This window comes from Cyphomyrmex costatus, unplaced genomic scaffold, assembly GCF_001594065.2.
Source record: "Cyphomyrmex costatus isolate MS0001 unplaced genomic scaffold, Ccosl1.0 scaffold120, whole genome shotgun sequence".
NCBI classification, from domain to species: Eukaryota; Metazoa; Arthropoda; class Insecta; order Hymenoptera; family Formicidae; genus Cyphomyrmex; species Cyphomyrmex costatus.
Genome location: NW_017275174.1, coordinates 473,353 through 490,342, shown reverse-complemented (window position 1 = coordinate 490,342; position 16,990 = coordinate 473,353). Strand labels below are relative to the sequence as shown.

General features: G+C 33.4%; 1 protein-coding gene across 1 annotated transcript in view; it reads left to right on the top strand.

The window, feature by feature from the left end:
- Gprk2 (G protein-coupled receptor kinase 2) overlaps positions 1–6,478 on the top strand; it is a 29,375-nt gene extending 22,897 nt beyond the window's left edge. The window contains exons 4-9 of the mRNA XM_018546915.1: positions 1,977–2,072; positions 2,987–3,344; positions 3,477–4,383; positions 4,812–4,949; positions 5,938–6,066; positions 6,383–6,478. Coding sequence (XP_018402417.1) covers positions 1,977–2,072; positions 2,987–3,344; positions 3,477–4,383; positions 4,812–4,949; positions 5,938–6,066; positions 6,383–6,478 — 1,724 coding nt within the window. The remainder of the gene's footprint in view (positions 1–1,976; positions 2,073–2,986; positions 3,345–3,476; positions 4,384–4,811; positions 4,950–5,937; positions 6,067–6,382) is intronic.
- The last annotated feature ends 10,512 nt before the right edge of the window (positions 6,479–16,990 follow it).

Here is a 16,990-nt window from a genome sequence, read left to right as displayed (position 1 = left end):
AGGAAGTAACATTAAGAATTAAATAAAATTTTAAACATATACTGATCAAAATAATAAATATTTATGCAAAAGTTTATTTGGATTCACTTATTCGTTATAAATACAGAAAAATATGATCATTTGCTGTATAAAACTATTATAAGCCAAATTATTTTGTTTTGTTTTTTGCAGTTGCTTTCAGAGCATATTCACGAATTAATATCAAAAGTTTTGTAATGATACTGGCTGATGTTATTTTATTTTAACTGAAGGTGCAATTTTATGCAGCAAAGAAAAGCTGATGTTTTACCTCTGTACTTCACTACAATCAAAGCTGTTTACTTTTCTTCTGCTTCCTTTTCATGGAGCGTATCTTCGTTGGCTATAAGCCAATAAAGATACTCATTTATTTTCATTAACTTTTAATTTAAAAAAATAATAATATGGTTTACAATAGTGAATGCATTAAGTAGAATACAAGAATACGGCTATATAATAACAGTTACAGCTGCATCAGATATATGTCATGTATTTCAGCGATGCTTTACTATTAATTGAATAATATCAAACTTTGAGCTTAACTTTGCTATATGCAAAAATTAATGAAGTAAAATTAAAATGCCAGCTTTTTTATTTTAACTGCATAAAATGACATCTTGATTGTTTGACTGATATCGTAAATCTGATGTGTCATCATTATTTAGTCAAATACTTCTAGTATTTCAGAATAAAGAAATAGGCAGGACACGAATAACCCGAATGTATATTTAAAATTACTATCTACTATTACTGATGAAATAATAATATATTGCATTTATTAAAATATTAAACAAACACATCATTCACAACTCACAGTTAACTCTTAACCAAGATTCAACTTATTTATCATCTCTTTCCAATTATAGAATTAGAAAGAAATAAGAAAGAAGTTAAACCTCGGTTAAGAGTTAACCGTGAGTTGTAATAACTGGGAAAAAAGCAGATATTTTTCGAAGGAAATAGAAGCGTAGAAATTGAATGTAGTAGTAATTGTGTATATTTTCAACGATAAATTACAAATGACAAAGGGAGAATAACTTTCTTCTCGTTTAGTTTCTATCGTGACGGATCCCTCGAGGCGTCGTTTCGAGTTCTACGAAGTGCTGGGATAAATCTTGTAACGTTGATCCAATATCTGCTGTTATCCCCGTTTGAGTGAATTCCGTAACTTCCGGCAGTTTTCAATCCAGTATTTCGTCTTGTCCATTCGCCTTCGCCAAGATGTTCATGACGTATCCTCTTCAGAATCCAATAGACGTAACATCTTTATAAATAAAGTCTTTCACAAACGACTTGTTATATTTTTCGAAATTATTTCAGCGACTGTAACTTATTAATTGATTTATTCATAGAATATTTTTTTACTTTAAAATTATAATGATATTTATTTATACATTCTTTGATATTTTGTGACATATAATATTTTTTTTTAATTTTAACAAATTTTAAATGAAATATAGTTATACCTGTTAAATACAAGTCTGCGGTTCTTCTCTAAATGTGTGATTTTAACATGTCACTTTATCGTCGAACAAAGTTGATAAAAACAAATTTTATAGCATTTTTAATCTATCTTTTGACACACAGTCGCACACATGCGGAATTACTACACCAATTTCATTCGAGTTTTAATTAATAGTCATCAAATAGGAAAACCGTGCTTGTATTTGTTTTTAATTAACGTACCTCGTGGTTGAAAATTAGAGAATTCTACTATTTATTTATATGACAATAAAATTTTTGATGCTAAAAATTTAAAATAATTCACAAAAATAAAAAGATACAAATAATAAAATACAATAAAATGGTTAGGAAATAAAAGCAGCATGTTGTTACAAATCTTTAAATTGTAATAAATCTATTTTCTTGTTGTTTACATATATAATTTCACTTGGCATATTTTGACATTTTCTGTACATATGAAAATTTCTTGTATGTATGAATATTTTTCTGGATAGGTGGTGGTGACAGCAATAAAGGAAAGAGTAAGAAATGGCGGAAGATACTTCAGTTCCCACACATTTCCCAGTGCATCGGCCTAAAAGATAAACTGGGTGAGTCAGTAATAATTGAGGTTACAAAAACTAAATTAAGAAAAAACCGTCTTTAATAGAAAGCCATTTTTATCTAAATATCTCAAAAATAGTTTACGATTACAATTTTCTTGTAATGTAGATATTGTGTATAAAATAACCGCAGTAAAAAACTACTTAATAATCACTACTTCATGTGATTATTGAATCTCGGGCCTGCATGCACCATGTAGTGCGCATTATGCAGTTGAAAAAACGCTGCAAGGGGCGGAGAAACGAAACAATGTTCGTTGCGTGTCCCATTAACCTACTCTGATAACGCTCTCCCCTGATTTGAAGTAATGAAAACTTGTAAATATATATAAATGAGTCTCTTATATACCCGCGAATATAAACTATAAAATATAAAATACGCAAGAAATTGTTTTTCCTTCTATTAGAAGTCTGAATACTTAACAGCGACAATATTAAAATTTTGATAATAGAACAATTTATTGTTCTACTACTGAATTTATTTAATTATTAATCGCAAAGGGTATTATAAAATCGCTAATTATTTAAATAAGGTTTTTATATAGTTTAGACTTATTTTATTTTGTGAGATGTAAAGTTATAGTAATTTTATTGTGGAGATTAAGACGTAAAGAATTAATTTTCAAAAACATATAGAAATTATTTAGAATTATCTTTAGCCAAATAAATGTGACAATCTATCCAAGGATATTTCCGTTAATTTTTTCAACAGTAAGAAAAAGTAGACAGAAATCTTTTCAATCAACAAACAAGTAGCACTCTACGATTCACTTTTGACAGGATTAATTAATTAATTAGATTTTACGGGAGTAAATTAAATTTATATAATAGATTTATATTCGCGCACGGGACGTACAGTTTATCTCGGAAAAATAATCAACGTAATTCACGATGTCGAGCAGACATCAGGTACAGTTATGTGGTGGACCAGCAGCCGATTGGGCGGCTGCTTTTCCGACAATTCTGCCAGGACAAGAAGCCAGCCTATCATCGCTACAACCTTTTTCTGGACTCAATCGAGAAGTACGAGATTGAACTGGACGAGAATCGCATCGATCTGGCGAAAGAGTTGTTCGAGCAGTACCTGAAGCGGGAGGGTTCAGAGGTGGTCGATATCCTGAACGATTCCTTGATCTCTCAGTGCGAGGAACGACTCAGCACCGGCGGCAAAGAGCTCTTCACCGAGGTCGCGCAGACCGTGAAAAACTTCTTGGCTGGTGAGCCGTTCTCGGCTTTCCTCAGCAGTTTCTACTTCTACAGGTGAAGTGCCAATGAATAAATTGTGTATAGATAATATAAATTCGTAGAAAAGAATTTCTTTCGATGGAAATCTGATTCTGACTGCAAGAAAAAATTGAGAAATAGAGATACGTTTTTCCTACGATTCTTCAGGTATCTCCAGTGGAAATGGCTAGAGGCGCAACCAGTGACATATAAGACCTTCCGGATGTATCGGGTATTGGGCAAGGGTGGCTTCGGAGAGGTCTGCGCTTGCCAGGTACGCGCCACCGGTAAGATGTATGCGTGCAAGAAATTGGAGAAGAAGCGCATCAAGAAGAGGAAAGGCGAATCGATGGTATTGATCGAGAAGAACATTCTGCAGAAGATCAACTCCAAGTTCGTCGTTTCGCTCGCATATGCGTACGAAACGAAGGACGCTCTCTGCCTCGTACTGACTATCATGAATGGCGGCGATCTCAAGTTCCATATTTATAATATGGGCGGTGAGCCAGGTTTTGACATAAATCGCGCCCGATTCTATGCGGCTGAGGTCGTGTGCGGTCTAGAGCATCTTCATCTTCAAGGTATCGTCTATAGGGACTGCAAGCCGGAGAACATACTGTTGGACGATCATGGTCACGTGAGAATATCCGATCTCGGCCTCGCGGTGGAAATTACGGAGGGCGACATGGTGCGCGGTAGGGTCGGCACGGTGGGTTACATGGCGCCTGAGGTCATCGACAATGAAAAGTATACCTTCTCGCCAGACTGGTTCAGCTTTGGATGCCTACTGTATGAGATGATTGAAGGCCAGGCGCCATTCCGCGCTCGCAAGGAGAAGACCAAACGCGAAGAAATTGACAGACGCGTTAAGGAGGATCAAGAGAGGTATTCACCTAAGTTCAGCGAGGATGCCAAAAGTCTGTGCCAGCAGCTGCTAAAGAAGAGTCCAAAGAACAGACTGGGTTGCAAGTGCGGTCGACACGGGGCGAAAGAGGTGAAGCTCCATAGCTTTTTTCAATGCCTGAACTGGAAGAGGGTCGAGGCCGGTATGTGGGAACCGCCGTTTGTGCCGGATGTAAGTAGGTGTCGTTTGATGATCGATCGTCTAAATCCACATTGAAGTTTCATGTTCTCATTTTTATCCTCGTTTAATCTATTTGTTCGTCTATTTAAATTTCGTGAATGCGCGAGTTTAGATCAATTTTGCATATAAACTGTAATTGTACATAGAACTTTAACACTAATTTCGATAATTATACTATAAATTAGTATAATATTTATAAATTTTTAATTAATTTTCAAATATATTGTCATTATAAAATGAGATAATGCTCTAAGAAATTGCATAATTGTTAAAAATTTTAACGTTATAATATTATTTTTGTTTTATTATGTTTTTGTGCTAGCAATAAATTATTCTCTGCATAGAAGATTTAATGTATGTATATGTAAAAACATTGAAGATAAGAAAATTATTAATCGTTAATACACTTATCGTTACAGCCTCGTGCGGTTTACGCTAAAGATGTTTTGGACATCGAACAGTTCTCCACGGTGAAAGGTGTTAATTTGGACGCCACAGATGATACCTTCTACAGCAAGTTCAATACCGGCAGCGTGTCTATTCCATGGCAAAATGAGGTAAAATAACCGTATATACTTCACATTCGTATTATAATCACCGTTTGTGAGACATGTTGCGTCTCGAGAAGAAGAAGGCCTTTAACCTTTCCTATAAAAATAATATTGTTGCTACGTGGCACACAGTAGACGACCACTTAATAAGATCTCCGTTATAACATGAATGTAAATCGCATTCTTCGAACGCCCACGCGTCTCAAGCGCTTATATTGATATTGATAGTATTTCAAAGGATTTACATCTATATAACTCAAGATTATATAAATTTATAAAAGATAAGATAATCCAAAATAATTTTAATAATATTTTTAACAAATTTAATTTTCTTCTTTATTTAGACTTTGACTTTTTTCGGAAAAATTTTGGAAGGTAATGATCTTCGTTAATTGAGATTGAAATTATTGTTTTCCGATCATCAATTCCTATTAAACAGTTTACGCACTAAAAAATGAAGCAATACTCTGCTGTTAATGTTTAATTCTAATTCATATTTTATTCTAATTTTTTCTGACACGGTAAACGTGTTGAAACTTAAGAGATAAGGAAATGTCGTTTATGTAACATCTTTGTGAGATTAAAAATTATGTTTGCTAAAAATCTCGAAATAAAATTCTGAAAAAAAATTTAATTTGAATTTAAAGCGTAGCAAGAGAATAATAAAATCTTGTTACCTAATTACACTTCAGAGGATTTTGCTTCGTTTCGTTTTCTGAAAATATTACACGTGCATGCGGAACATCTGGAGAGCGGCACTTAGATCAAAAAATATGGAGCTCGTGCAAAGTGTTTTCCTACGTCAGAAGCAGCGCGAGAGGCTCGTTATCACTGGCGTTATTCGGGTAGATATATTTAAAGCCACGATGCTGCGTAAGACGCATTACGCACGAGCCACCTTTAGCTTCTCCGATGTTAAATCACTTACTACGCATCTCGCGGAGTTGAGATTGTCAAATCGCTATCTAACACGCTTTATTTTTTCTTTTTGCAGATGATAGAGACTGAGTGTTTTAAGGAACTAAATGTATTAGGTCCTAACAACACGCCCACCCCAGATTTATTGATAAACCATACACCGCCTAACAATGACGATAGAGGCTGCTTTCCTTTTCGAAGAAAGGTAGTTTTTTGTCGAAATTTTAATTTCGTTAATTAAAAATTATTTAAATCTAATTTCGAAGAAAAGTAACATTATGGCCCCATCAGACACTTAAGAAACATTTACAGAATTGAGAGAAATAGATGTATTTTGAGAATATTTTAAGATATTTTTTTAAATTCTTAGTTTAAAAAATATTTAAAAAAAGATACTTAAATACTTTCTCGAATATTTTTAACTTTCACTTGCAAAATAGTGTCTTTGTGTGTTATTAAATTAATTTAATAATTACTGTAAAAAAATATTGTAATAAAATATCATTATATTGCGATTGCAGAGGAAACAAAGCGATCGTACAAGAGAGATCCCGTTGTCGGAATGCCACTTGCTGGAATTGTCGCAGACACAGAGCTCAGAAATGCCAGCCAGCTGATCTATGGTGAACAAGAATAACAGTCTGAATCGATTAATGTCGCCACCATTTCGACGTTGCCGTCATCCTGACGTTACTGATGGCGCGCGTTCCGCTGGTGGCTGTTGCGTTAAAAGCAAACCGATCTCATTCTCCCTCTCGGTGGCACCCGAAGCCATGGCAACTACTCCTGAAAATGGTTGCCGAGTTCGCATAATAAGAAGTCGCAACGACTGCAGGTCCGAAGCGTCCCCTCAGGTTTATTGGGGTGAGATCAAAGATCTACTCCAAAATAAAACATGTATTCGCGCAATTTTACGTGCGCACTTACAGTTACGTATATGCGGCAAACAAACACGACACACGGAAGCCAGACACATTGTATGTTTCTGTCAAATTCGCATGACACGTTCGTTACCAAATATATTTTCTTCGAGCTCGAACGCGGGAATGCTCGACGTGCACTTTTGCACGTCCATCAACGTATATCGACGTGTTTTATCGAGCTTTGATGTGTCCAAATGCACGAATCGCGGGCGAGAGAAAATTTAGGGCGATATGCAGATAATGATTGTGTCACTCACAGCGCGATTACATGGCATACGTAATATTCTGAATGCGGAAATTCGATTTTCAGACTGTAGTCAGTGATAATAATTTCATTTCTCATTAACTATAAAATGACGCGCAAAATATTTAATCTTAGGTTTTGGTTTCATTTTAAGTTGAAACGAACGAGTACATCTCGGTGTACGAATGAATGTGCAATTATTTCTTCGACGTACTTATAAATCTTTTTTAAATTGATGAATATAAAAATTCAATTTATATTAATTTTCAAAGAGCATTTTTTCTTAAGATAGATGTTTATTTCTTATTGTTTTATTCTTAATGATTAAGGGGTTCATTGTTATTCCATTGAAAGAATCGGAGAGAATTATTTTGGCGCACGATCAAACGTAAAAAATTGTGAGTATGCTGCAATTTTATTTATTATCCATTCCAAATTGCTCCTAATGTTTTTAAGTACTTCCAGAAATTTCGAGACAGTCGGCGTTCCCTCGGTCTACCTTTTGGTTGTCAACGATTCCGATGTACTGTTTTGTAAGATAGTATTTATCTGAGGCGAATAAGCTATACGGCCAAGAACTTTGGTCGTAACCGCGTCCGCGCTTCAATGATTTATTAACGCGCTCGATAGAGTCTAGAATGGAACTCACGGGGGCCAAAATAAAGTAGAAACAGCTTGTAGGCGAGCGATAACAAGCGCGCACGTGGAACAGACGGGTCGTAAAAGAGCACGTGAAGAGCACGGCGCTTGTCTTCCCGCCCGCACGTCCGTTTCCTCGCTCGTTCGTTCTCGCGTATCGCGACATTAAGCTACCGGTAAACGGACACCCGACACTACCGCGAGGCAAATAAACACTCGCGTGCACTCGCGCGTTTATAAACGTTAACCCGATATATCTGGAGGTTGTAATTACGGAGACATATGCAACACATGATACAGCGAGTTGACGGCGCCAAGAAGACGCTACATCTAAGAGCGCGATGAGCGAATGAATAGTGAAGTATATTGTGATCCAGCATTACTCTAAACGGAGACACTAGATAAGTCTTACAAAATGACGAATGATAAACTCACGATAAAATCTCGAATGTTTCATAACGCTGTCACCCCATATGTCAACAATTATTATTAAAGTAAAAATAATTTTTATCTCAGATGCTGTTAACACATGCTGTATAAATTGAGTTCAATCGCGAACGTGGATTAATGGATGGAGCAAACATCTAGAAAATAAGAAATAAAAAGGGTAAAATACAAGAATTTGCATCTGTCGACAAATTAGAGTTTCCGGAAACCACGTTCGAGCGTTACATATTTTTTAAATATTGTAATAGTTTCGTGTCAGTTTTGGTACATTGATTCTATCGTACCAAATATTCGTATTATCTTAACACGAAAAATTTCCATCTCACAATAAATTGGTCCAATTTGAATATGATGATTTGATTTTGATAATAAAATCAAAATTTCTGACAAATTATAAATTTATTAGAAAAAATCTGTCATGAAAAAAAATTAAGATTCTTTACATCTATCTTGCCTGAAGAGACAGAGTTTTAATATTTTATTATTTTAAAATATTCGAAATTTCAGTGATGTTTTATTATCTTTATTACACTTTGGAAAACACTATTCGTAAAACGAGCGAGAAGCTCTTGCGAATTGGATTAACGGGCACATTCGGACAGTTCGCAAGCAATTTGGCTATTCTCCAATTGCGAGTCGTGTGCCAACGATTTGAGTTCCTACCAAAGAATTCGCTCCTGCCAGACAGTCGTCGCGAGTCATAGTCGAATACGTCATCTCCCTTCGTTGCATCTCGTAAATCCGAATGCGAACGCCGATGCACTCGGAATTCTTAATCTCCTTAAGAATCTCTTGCAAAATTCAATCCCGTCATGTAAAATAATATTTAAGAATCGATCAACGTTAGATAAAAATAAGAAAACTTTATTTTTACTTTATCGATCTTTGCGTTGCCTAACGCGATAACGAATTTCCGTCATTTATGAAGGGATTATACAGATTAACTCGGTAACTGCTATATCCAGTGAACACATTATATGCAGTTAATCTTGAAAGTTTGTTATCATACAGTATAGCTTCTCGTCGAGGAAGTACAAAGATAAATAGAAATTATTCAATTAAAATAAGTGTTTGAGGAAAATCTCATAGATTTAGAAGCAACACTAGGAAGCATGTAAATGATTTCTCGTCTTCGTATGTTTTTTTTATTCATACGAAACTGGTATAGGAAGAAAGATGCACAAATGATAGCAGAAACAGGTTCACATGCGCAGTTTTATGTGAAATATGAGTGAAGTAGAATTAATGAAATATACTCGAGACTTTTACGATTGAAATCTTTGAATTAATAAGCGGAAACTTAGATTAATTTTTGTGAATTGAATGAAAGATTTTATATTTATTAGCACAATTATTATACTGAATTAATGAATCGAATATAAATTGTAGAATTTAATTGTTACTATTAATTACGATAATATCGTTATTTATGATAATAACGTTTTTTTATGAGACGCATAAATTACGCCTAACAATCGCCATGTGAACAATAATACTTCGAACAAATTTCTCTTCATAACTTTGTACATAGCTTTTTGTTATACTTATGATAAGTAACAAGGCTTAATTTACAGGAATATTAAAAAATGGAGGTCAAATAAGTGTCAGAAAAGTTAAGATTTCTAAACATGTTTGTATATTTTTTATATATTAAATTTTTACTTATATTAAAGTACTATAAGTATTGAATATAAATAAAAAGTATTAAATATTGACATATCATATTTTAAGAAAATATTTAAAAAAAACACATTGTTATTTTATTTGTGTGAGTTTCTATATAAAATTTATTAAGTGATACCTCCGTAAATTATGAGATTTTAAATCTTTTTTCTATATATAACTCAAAATGAAAATTGTTTCTGGCACTTGGCTGACATTTAACGTTCATTTCTTAACATTCGCGTAATAATGTGTAGGAGTATATGTGTTTAGCGGATGATTGACTGAATGATGTAAGTTAGCCGATAATTAAACTTCCTCGACGTCTATGCGGCCTCGAATTATCGGTATGTACATGCATAGTGTGCACATAATTTATGTGAGAAACACTAATCTATCTGCAACTCTTCGAGATTGGTGTTGCGGTCAAAAATGTAGGAGACAGTTGAATGACTCAACGGTCTAGATCACTTTTGTCGAATAAACCCCAAGATAGACATTATGTCGCACAAATTGCAATTTTCCCGGCGCGAATGCAAAAGTATTATATTCGTCAAATAAGAAAAAAACCTTACTTTGATTTAAAAAAAATGTGTAAAGTAATCTTGGAGACCGATATATTTAATTTAATAATTTACGCGATCTATGTGTACAACAAATCATAAATTATTTAATTATCACTTAATTTCACGAAAATAAATTTCTGCCAATTTATTCTAATTTATTTTTGAAGAAACTTGAACGGTACTAGATTGTTAATAAAATTAGCGAGGAACGTACAATTTACAATTTTTTAACATATTGCCGATTTATAGTCTGTATTTTCTTTGCTGACTACGCACGAGTTCACTACTCAGAAAATTTGTAATCATATATCTTTTAACTGTGATTTCTCGAAGTGTCCTGTTTAATCTTGTTGTTATCGAATATTTCAGAAATATTTTTAAGGCATTACTTCTTATCGTTATTTCTCCTACCGTAAGATCTACCTATCATTTCACCATTATTTATATAAAAGCGTAAATAAGGGAGAGATTTGGCTCTAATGAGATCCGTCGCGAGATCTACTTGTAGATAATGATGTCCAATTACTATATATTCGCAAGAAGAGAATACCAAACTATTTAATAATTTTTCTAAGGAAAAATAAGCGCGTAATACTCTCTTATTCCCATAGAAAATACATATATTTTTCTGTCTGTGTATGTAACGTAGATTGATAGTTATACATACATATATATATATATACACAATAGACTGCTGAATATACGTTTGCAAATAGTGTCCGTTCTCTTGTACAATTCATATTTAAATTATGGATCTGTGTAAGCATTTTGTTGATGCGATTACCTATCTAATTCATAGAGATTCACGCGCGCAAGTGTATGTGTGGTGTAAGAAGCGAAGGATAAATGTGTGTGAAATATAGTTATTTAATCTGATCCAAAAATTTGAAGCATATATGAATCATAGGAGAGCTCTGATCAATATTATACATATATACTATTTTCTGTGATTCTGTGAATCTCATCGAAATTATACTTTGGATCATATTAAATAACTTTCGTTCCTGAGAGATTATTACCTAATTAATAATGATATGAATTCTCTCATTAATCTAATTTGTTGAGGCCAGGTTTAAGCGAATAATGACCATCGATAAAGTCATTAATGGCTAATAATTATATAACGTTAGATTACCGACTTAAGTGAAGGATATATCCTCCGCGTTAATATTCGCCACAATCATCGTTCGATAGTCATTCCATCCTATATGACGCGTATAACGCATCTTCGTTTCGCGGAATGAAAGAAGAATTCGAAAAGAAAAATTAGACGATAGATAAATATCTGAATAAGTATATCGCTTGTTCGTGTCTATCAGGCGTGAATGAGGGAGAATTTTGCGAGCTAGGAATACTCGGAGACACGCTTCCGTCATTATCAGATCGAAAACAATTAACGTAAATATACAGGAAACGAATGCTGATCTTGCAGAATACGGAAGAGATAAATGTTAATCAGAAGATCCCTGTCGTCCCCCCGATTTTATACGTCTGTTATTTCGGTGGTGTGACAGTTCTGAGTATCGCTCGGTCTCCAAATGTGCTAGTAATTTAGAACCGATTAATGTAAGTAAACGAAAAAAAAATTATCGTCTATTTTATTGTTTTATATTTTATATCTCATTTGAGAATTTTTTTTCCCTACAATGTCTGTCGCGCAATTTTGCGCGTCGTTAGATGCGATTCGTTAAATAACAGAAATCGAAAACTGTTATTAATATAAAGAGACGAAGTAGCGAAGTTTTAAATTGATATCGCACGCAACACATACGTATACCGGAAGAGGTGAACAGTAATGTCAAATATGACGATTCGTTTTTTATCACGTCGACTTCCCACTTATATTATTATATGAGTAACATTACATGAGGAGACTGACTGTTTTGTATAAATACGTCAGTGATAATCATAATAATATTGATAAGGACTAATTAAGCTCGGATGTAAATGTACGTATCGTACACTGTAAAAGCAATACGTAAAATTACACGTATAGTATTACAGGAGTAAAATTTACATGTCATACGATGGATATAAATTATAATTATATACACTTATAAAATTTTACACTTGTTTCTCGTGTTATTTTACATATTATTTTTACGAATTAGAGTGAATGAGAAACCGCGAAAAACGAAGTGTTATCGGAGCGACATTATCGCTGTACGTATCTATATCTTGTCTCCCCATTCATCTTTCCTCTCTCGTCTTCAACGTCTATATCGTCAACACCTATATAATAAACGCCTCGGCGCTTCGTTGTGATGTTGTATTTACCATGCCAAGATAATGGAAATAATACGTTGATTGACTTATCGCGGTAATGTTAACGCGTAATAGCAGTAGAAGTAGTGTATATAAACAGTCCAGAGACCACCGGAATAATTATGACACCGCGGTATGTCTTTCAGCGAAGAAAATAATGGAGCAATTACAAGATTATTGAAGGACGATGATTTTCTTAATGATTGCTATAAAATTATTCAAGAAGTAACTTTTACACTTTTTTATGAAAAGATTTAGATTTACTCTCCTCTTTACGCTCTCATTAATTTTATAGATATTCCTGCACCATATAATGTCGCACACGAAGCGCCTGGTCCTTTATTAACAATGTCGTTGCGATGGGAAACTGTCGCAAATCAGCTCACCGCAGAATTAATATGTAATTATCGTGACGTCGTCCTGTAGTAGATTATAGCGAGCGATATTTTAACCAGGTGGTTTCAATAAACTTCCGCGCGAAAACGCATTTATAATGTATTGTTTAGTTTATTATTACCGTAAGTTTCGCGGAAGTCTGACGACGGAAGTACAAGTTGTAGCAACCGAAAGCTCGATTAAGAGCATCAAAAATTATTAATTTAAAACGTTTAATTAAGATGATTAATTAATGACTAAGCGTAATTATTTTTACGCTTGTATTCTTTTGATTCGATCGTTCCAGAGAAAGAAAGTAATAGGAGAATAATTGCCGAATGAACGATCGTCAGGTGATGATTGATACGTAATTCGACACGCTTATATTATAATTCGTTTTTATACATGTAGAATTCTCGCGACAGATTTCAGTGTTTTTCACTATACGACTTTAGCGACGTGCGAAGTTATATGCCTTCGAAATGCTTCTTAATGCGGATCTTGAGTAAGTTTTAAGTAGGCTGGTGATATCTCGATTCGTTTCGCAAATCGACAATACTCGGGCAAGGAGTCCCGAACAGGACAATGTAAAATAGCGTTTTATTCCACGAAAAGCCAAAAATAAATATTCCTGTTTTGTTTTTTTTTTTTTTACATTTCGATATGTTGTATGACTGCTGTGGAGGAAAACTATAAATACTATACATATAAATATATATATATACATATATATTATCGTGTATAAGTTATAAATACGCGGATATCTACTGTATTTATAACTTATGTTTATACACATGCAAATATAGAGACATATATAATCAGACTTGATCTTCTTGTTAATGCCTTTTTGCTATTTTCTTTCCTTTTGCAGTTAAAGATCGTTCGTCAAATGTTACAGCTAAATTTCTTTTATTTGGTCGAGCGAGAGGGTTGCATAATATATCAATATACAGACATTTACACAATATAATATATTGTCACATTTCGCGCTTTATACATATATTTTTTCTTCTTTTCCATTTTTTACGTGCTCAGATCCTAAGCTACAAGTTCTTATTTCATATGTTTGTTTAATCTGTAACGCGAAAAGGTGATGCTTTGTGTTCGTCGATAAGTTGATCTTCCAAAATCGGCTCGAACGCACTTCTATACGAGCTTCAACACAAAAATTAATATAAAACATGCACTCATAATATTAATAATATTCTTACTCACTGCTTTCTCGCTTTCTTTCTCACCTAATATTACCAATTCATATTGATGTCTTATTGTCACGAGTCAGAATGCCTGCTAGTATCTGTTACATAATAATATTAAAATTTTCTATCAAAATCGATGAATTTACAGTTAATAATGTTTCATCAAAAGTGTTGTATCCTATTTTGTGGTAAACTGTCCTTACTCTGGTTAATAATGACGTGAGTAATTATTAATTTAAAGATTTCTTAAACGTAATTATAAGGTTCGGTAGTCCAATATTTTATGTAATTCCACACTTACAGGCATCCTGAAGAACGTTAATGAGTATTCATGATTTTCGAAACATGCATCATAAAAGTATAATTAAAATGACGAGCTATGAAATTATCGCTTGCTGCGAGAGAGCAGCATCAACGATTCGCTTTTCGATTACGAATATATATTTATCTTTTCAAGTTCGCAAAAGAAAAGTTATTGTCTTGCATGCTGAGAAAAATCACGACGATAACAGCTTTATTTTATGCTACAAAGGCTATTGTAGTAAAAAATGTCAATTATATAATATATGCTTCCTAATTTAGGTATATCTAATTTTTAGGAAGAGCGGACGAATCGCCGAGCTGCTTCTTAAATTCGATATTGCGCTAAATAAACTACATGTAGGAATAATCCTTAGGATAATTCTTCAATTAGGCATGATTTCGGTTCATTAATACATATTAAAAATATGTCTTTTGGTCCTAGAACAACTTTGCTAAAGATATGTGCAACGGTACCATTTTCTAGTCCAAAGACTATTTTTCGCTCTTAAAAATAAAAGTTTAAAGATGCAAAATGTACAATAATGGTCTCGTTAATTACTAAGTTGAATAAAAAAGATTTTTTGCCGAGATAATTAAGAATAAAGGAAATGGCAAGTTTTTAGAGTAAAACCGAAATCGAAATTCATCCATTGCTCCGAGCATTTTAAGCATTATTATTCGTATACGAAAAAATGGAGACTTAAATATAATCACAACATTTTAAGAGGCACAGATGCGTTCAAAGATCGAACAACGTACACACCATTTAATCCTGGCAATAAAATTACATACATTTTTATAGGATCGAAATGGCGGGCGAAACTTCTTTTTTTTTCTTTTATTAATTATTAATATCGAAGTAGAGATGAAGATTTTAGAAATTTAATAATTATATTTCTTATTTATTATAATTACGTTTATAAGTTCATGCGATTTTCAACAAAGACGAGATAAAAAGATTGGGAAGAGACAGCAAAAATAATTTAACAAATAATAATTTGTCAAAAGAAGAAAAAATGTATTATTTTAAATAATATTAAATACACATTACATTAAATAATCATAAAATTACAATATTAAATTAAAAATGTAAACTACATGTGATATTTTTTGTTTTTTATTATAGAGATTTTCGAAAGAGTGCGCATGAGCTTACAAACTCTTCTAAAAATTATTCCTTTTTTTTAATACGATCGAAGCTTATCATTTCATTCTTTAAAGTGCCTGCAAACATCACTTTTTCTCCTTAGCATGCATTAAACATAAATGAAACGTTTTTGAGAAGAGTCGTGTCTTTTTACTGCTGCCGTTTTGACAGAATCACACACACGCGCACACACACACATACACGCATATACACGCATTTTATCACCTGTGGCAGTAAAATATAAAAGTATTATGCGACGTTGACAATTGAGTGCCAGCGCGTAACAAATGCACTTTTAACTCTCCGTTTCCTCGTTTTAAACGCACAAAATTGTAAAAACGACATAAAAATTAGGAATTAATAGTTTAATTTAATAATAAAAGTGAAAAAGAGAGGGAGAGAGTATAAGTGCGTTAAAAATGCATTAACGAAGGGTTAAATCTCCGTACATAGATGCGTATAGATCTCTATTAGGGATGCAAGATATTAACGATATATCAAAATATTTCTTGCAATAAGATACGGAGATAATTTTGCAATGGTCGCAACAGATGTTGCTTGAAATCGCACTCTTCCGTAAAATATCCGTAACACTTTTTCATGAGGTACTCAACCTACTTTCCCGTAAAATTCTCATAAAATAGCACTAAAAAATCTCTAGTCATATTCTGTGGATATTCTTATTATAAGCATTTTCAGTGAAATCATAAAAATATGCAAGAGACGAAAAAATATATATATAATATGTTAGCATCTACATTTAACATCACAGTTCTTTCGTTAATTGTTCTGTAATATTTTTCTAAAGTCTTCTCTTAAAGCGAGTTTGCAACACGCTTGGATCATTCGATAATTAAAAACGTTAATGTATAATATTAAGCTACCTCTCTGCAAAAAATGTATTTTTCACTGATATTGAAGTAATATCGTTTCCGGATATTGCATCCCTAGTTTTAATCTAAAACGAAACGGATCGCGGATGTGTGTGGAACGAAAAGAAGCGGTAAATATTGTATATGAAATGTTCGTCAGTTTGAACGGATGATTCTCGGTTAGAGTTCAATTACAAATGCGCCCGAATGCCAAAACTACAATGGCGTTGAGATAACAAGAATCATAATACACATACAGCAAACATTGCCTATCGAACGAACGCTACGATTAATTGTAAGACTAACAGCTTAAACAGTGCTTAATTAATTATAGTGACACTTTGATTGTTATCTCAACCTTTTTGTCACGTCGGTCGGATTTTCTAATTCAACTCCTCCGTTGATTCTAGCACATTTCATTCGCACGGAGAAAGATATAATCGCGATGAGACCCGCGGTTGCAACCATTTTCTCTTCCTCATCATCT